The sequence below is a fragment of the Cryptotermes secundus genome, unplaced genomic scaffold (assembly GCF_002891405.2).
Source record: "Cryptotermes secundus unplaced genomic scaffold, Csec_1.0 scaffold38, whole genome shotgun sequence".
Classification (NCBI taxonomy): Eukaryota; Metazoa; Arthropoda; class Insecta; order Blattodea; family Kalotermitidae; genus Cryptotermes; species Cryptotermes secundus.
The window spans coordinates 5,598-11,226 of NW_019739939.1; the positions used below are offsets into that span (position 1 = coordinate 5,598).

A 5,629-nucleotide genomic window follows, 5' to 3' on the forward strand; every position below is an offset into this window, starting at 1 on the left:
GTATAGACAGAGCAGATATCAAGATCCTGGAATTTACCTCAAATGACTAAGGACAACTACAAATAACTGCAGTCAGGACAACTGATGCTGGAGCTAAGGCTTGAAAAGAGTACCTCCCAAGTACAAGACACATGTATTACAAATCTGCTGGGACACCATTTTAGGCATGTGATACACAAGGATATAGTTACTGTGTGTCCTGAATACTGGGAGACAACACAGAACATGAACATTTTGTAATACTGTTGTGAATGCTTAAACAATACAAAGATGCATCCAAACCACATTCCATAGAGTCATTTTAAGGACATAAGGGAAGTGGACGTGGACAGCATTAGAACAGATCTTAGGGTAATGGATATGAATTGGTTTGAATGGTCTCAGGGGCATATCCAATGGAGGGCTCTAATATTAGTGGAGCTTCTATTAACAGAGCTGTTTAAATAGCTGTACTATTACACTTTATTTTGCCACACTGAGTGTCTACATGGTCTGTTCCAGTCATAAAAATGTGTCACAAACTCAGTAAGTACCCTTTATCTACTGGGCTGGGTTTTCGGTTTTGGCATTTTAGCTAAGAGACCCTGGATGTCTTTCTTTTCATCATATGATTTCCAGAGCTCAAAGAGATTGATGACATACCGAGCTATTTCCTGAATCTTTTCAATGTCCACATTCAGCTCCGCAAACCAGGACTTCAGGTCTTTCTGCAGGATCACACAGGCAATCTGCAGACAACCTGCATGAACAACACAGATGAAGTTAGCTTCAACAGCTGCAGGCATTACGCAGTGTGAAATGGCAGGAGGATGCGGAGAAAAGCAGGTGCTATCGCCACTGCTTGTCCAGAGTGACTGAGAAACATTAAAAATATCATTCAAATACATAGCATCCAAGGCAAGAATCAGACTCAGGATCTCCAGAATGCTCCCTGTGTTTAGCTTCATTTTATACAGGCATGAGGAGGAGGGTATGAAAATAAAGTTCCACACAATCTTATTTGGAACTAGACTCAGATCAGTTATTGGTTTCATGCTTTGGTTACTGTTACTCCCAGCAACTTACCAGTACACAGAAACAGCTAAAGAAGACTAGGAGTATGGCTGACCTGACTTGCCCACTTCACTGGATGCTGTATAGGTCCCATGCCCTCAATCCTAAATCATCCTTGACTGGCTGCAGGAAGCTGAAGATTTTCACTGGTGGGAAACCAACAGACTTGGATGTTCTGCCAGGACAGTACCTAGCTAATGAAGATGAATGTGAACCCAACATAGGGCAACAAATTGAGTGAGAATCATCATGGGGTAGGGCAATCATCACAAGAAGGTTAACAGCCCTACTGGTCACTGTAGCCATTCTGCTTTAATGTGGCCTTCAGAACTCCAGCTCATCAAGCAGGCAGCCCTACTTGAACAGACCTTCAGCCCTATGCACAAAGGTTGCAAATATGGTGTGCCTGTTGGATGGATGGTGGTGAGAGCCAGAGCTTAGGCGAAGCCTGATATGGTCAGTTTTGCAGTAAACTTTAGGACCCTGGGAGCCAGAAGACCTCCTGCAAATATACAAATCCAGGAAAGGAATGTGTGGCCATCTCCATCTGTCTCCATAATAAAGTGAATATTTCTATGTACACTTCATGTGATCAAGGAAGTCCTTCAGCTTCTTGGGCCTCTGAGGCCAAATGACAACACTGTCACCACAACCAGCAAACAGGCTTGGAAGCAGCTCACTCAAGTGCCATGTCTTTGAACTCCTCCCTGTACAAGATGGCAATCACTAGATAGAGTACTGAATCCAGAGCCATGCTGTAAGTCCTTTCACTGGACTGACTGCAAGATACAGGAGAAGTCGAAACATGGTGGAAGAGTCTCAGAATATCCTCCTCAATATGTCAACTTAGGATGTCTAAAACTTCCATGATGGGCACCCAGGTAAAGTGTGAGACTACATCAAAACTATGATGCCCTAGGGTCAAACACCTGAATATGATGACAGAATCTGTAGAATTTGCATAGGGGTCCCCAAGTGAGAACCAACCAAACCACCATATGTTCTGATGGGTGCAGGAAGTGCATGGTGCTCACAATGGCCTTTAAGGGAACCCCATCCTTTATGGACCTTCCAGAGTTTATAAAGTTTGGAGTGGCTGAACCCTGCAATCAGCACTGTCAGCACATACCTTCAGAACTCTTCAGTCACCACTGGGAGAACCTCAAATCCAACAGCACAAATCCTCTATAGTGAGGCTATGGGGAGGCAATGTAGAATCTGCAGATCAATAAAGCCAAGCTTCTACATTCTGTCCTTCCTCCCGAGCTGCAGGGACCAAAGCATGGCTCTACATTTCCTACAGTTCCCAAACCATATACATTCCAATACTACCAAGAGGATCTACTGATGGACCAGCTCCACCATACCAGACAGGAAATGAATGTGGTCTTCTGGGTGTTGCTAAGATTACACCTATATTTGGATGGTGAGTTGTCAGACTGCTAGGACCTGATGGACTGTATTATGACTGAGAAGGCATAAAAGATTGCTTCTGACAACAAAATAAGGCAGTATAGCAAATTCCAGTGCCTGCATAAGGGTCAGCAAAACTTTTCTTTCCAAACTGATGGCTAAAGACTGGTGTGAATTTCTGCAGTGTGCTTCTCAGCCTTAAGTAAAGGTCTAAATTATGCTGTGACCTCTGCCATGTTGCATACTGAGGACATCCTCTGAAGGGTGTAGTGGGATATAGCAGATGCCTTACCAAAGATGCCTGTGAAGCTCTAGAAGGGAACCATAAGGGCCCTGAAATGCTTCTGCACGCCCAAAGACAAGGTCTGGTATGGAAATGAAGTCCCATTCAGCCTTAAAAGCCAGACTGAACTCACAGTATTTTCATCTGACAAGGGCAATGCAACTGTTGTCCTCAACACCATGTACTATAATCTAAAGGCTGAGGGTATACAGGATACAATGTGAATATGGTCAAGTCAACACTGGGCAGACAGGCTGCTCGACTGACACCTGGGTTAAGGAGCACAAGCACACAGCCATGACACAGCACAGCATAAATTCAGAACATGTCATACACCTCCAAGACACCAGGTGCAAGAAACAGTTCTATCATGGAGGTGAGATAAAGCTCCATCATAACATGGACAGGGAGAATGGTTTCTGTTCAAGTAGGTCATGGAAACATCTCAACTCCTCCCTCAAGGAACACAGGAGGCCTTGATCATAGGTTTATTGTAATGTTATTCTCCAGGTGGTTTGATCTGTGCACACTGCCCAAATAAGAGTATGGACTCTGGGCAAACACACACCTAGTCTTCCTTGTCTGTTTCTGCAACAGCTTACTCCTTCACCTTCCTTTGTTTCTTCTACTTCCTCTTGTTCCTGTTATGGCCATCTGGCCTTTTCCCTAGACATACAACTACATATACAACTTCTCCCCACCTCCTTGGCATGCAGCCAGCCCTTTCCTGGGCCCAACAGGGATACTGTTTCCTTTGTTCCCATTGGCTCTCTCTAAGTTCCCTTACAATGGCCACGCTCCCACTAGCTCTGTCACAGTTTCTTTTTGACTTGGACTAGCCTATATCAGGCAGGATTCTCTGCGCATATTTCACTCAGCTTACTACACATTTCTGATATTTCTTGCTTGGCTTACTCTTTGACCCTTAAGATGAAGTACGAGGGTAAGTCAATAAGTAAGTTACAAATGGATACAGAACTTAAACAAATAAGAGTACTGATTTGAAAAATGCTCTTAGTTCTCAACATAATCTCCCTGTACATTGAGGCACTTATCCCATCATTTCATAAGCCCCTGAAAACCAGTAGCATAAAATTCTTTGCGCAAGCTGTCGGAAGCAGGTTGTGACTTCCCTTTCTACAGCTTCATTGTTGGAAAAATGTTCAGCCAAAAGACGAGGTTTAAGAGGGCCGAACAAATGGAAGTCGCTTAGAGCAAGTTCGGGGCTATACGGAGGATGCTCGAGGGCTTCCCACTTGAAATTTTGCAGTGTCTCATTTGTCCTGTTGGCAGTATGGGGATGCGTGTTGTCATGCAAGAGCAACACGTCTTTAGTGAGGAGTCTTGTTCACTTCCGTTGAATGGCCTTATGAAGTTTCCTGATGATGTTACAGTAGGAGGCGGCATTTACGGTTTGCCCTTGAGGCTGGAATGCAGTGAGCAGTATGCCTTCGTGATCCCAGGAGACTGTGACCATCACTTTCCTGGAGGATGGTGTCACATTAAACTTTCTTTTGGCAGGCGATGCAGGATGTTTCCTCTGCACTGACACATGCTTTGTCTCGGGCTGGTAATGGTGAACCCAAGACTCATCACCTGTGACAATTCGGGCTTGCATATCGTGTCCTTCATAGTGGTAGCGACTGAGATGCTGTAATGCCAGACCCATTCTTTGCACTTGGTGTTGTGGGGTCAGCATGCGCAGCACCCATCATGCAGACTTTGTGAAAACCTAACCTGTCATGCATTATGAGGTAGGCCATGCTGTGTGAAGAACCAATAGCAGTGGCTATAGTGTCTATAGTTACCTTCTCTCTGCTCGGATTAAGTCTTCAACCCACTGTACATTCACCTCTGTGGCAATCTCCGTTGGCCGGCTAGCCAGCTGGCACAGTGTTCATCTTCAATACATGTCCATCCTTCAGAGAACTTCTGCACTCAATTGTAAACAGCTTGACGTGACAGGCACTTCTCACCATAGATGGAAAGCATTTCTTTATGAATATTTTTTGATTCCATACCTTTTGCCCACAAAAATCGCACAATGGAGCGCTGCTCAAGGGTTGTACACTCACTCAGAGGCGCCAACATCTTGCGATGCTGTTTTGCTTTTGTAAACCTCAATTGTCTCATGTTGAATGTCATCAATTGCCACCAGACTAATGCTGCCATCTAGTGGTGATAGCATCAAACATATAGTACCCCACATCAATTTGTAACTTACTTATTGACTCACCTATGTATGTTTCCTGAATCATCAGGCTGTCTAACAGCATCACAACCCAGAAGGTGTATTTTTCATAGCCACTGCTGTGAGAAACTCAAAGCCAGCAAAGAACATCTTTTAACTCATCCTCACTATTTCGCAGAGAACACAGCACACCACAAGGAGAAATTTACATGAAATGGATACTTACTGTTCAAGCACTCCCAAACAAATTCACTTCATAAATTCAGTACCCAAATTCCATAACAATAAAAATGAATGGGAACCCACTGAAATACCACTGTTTCACAACAGAAAAACACATATCACCAGACAGGAACACTAGCATATTCCTACTTGCAGTTTCTGGAAAGCAACAAGCTGTGACCTGTTTCAACTATTTTTGTGAAAAATAATTGTAAATACAAAAAAAGGCCTAAGCAATGTTCTGCATTTGTGCTATCATCTGCAGAGAGAACTGATTCAACTCTCTTTAATGACCACCTGTCATCTGTTGAATGCTTAGCGAAATTCACATGAAGCCCTACTTGTACATGCTATGACCAGCATTTGTGTCTTGTAACTACATAACAAAATTCCTTGAAATGTTTTTTGTGTTTCACCTTCAACCTCTCAGTGCATGTCAGACAGATATTAGCTTGTAACACTCAGTT

General features: G+C 43.7%; 1 protein-coding gene across 1 annotated transcript in view; it reads right to left on the minus strand.

Annotated features, from left to right (window-relative positions):
- Positions 1–438: 438 nt before the first annotated feature.
- Positions 439–5,629, minus strand: part of LOC111872006 (cyclin-C) — a 20,693-nt gene continuing 15,502 nt past the window's right edge. Inside the window, exon 5 of the mRNA XM_023865453.1 lies at positions 439–739. Coding sequence (XP_023721221.1) covers positions 537–739 — 203 coding nt within the window. The 3' untranslated portion in view covers positions 439–536. The remainder of the gene's footprint in view (positions 740–5,629) is intronic.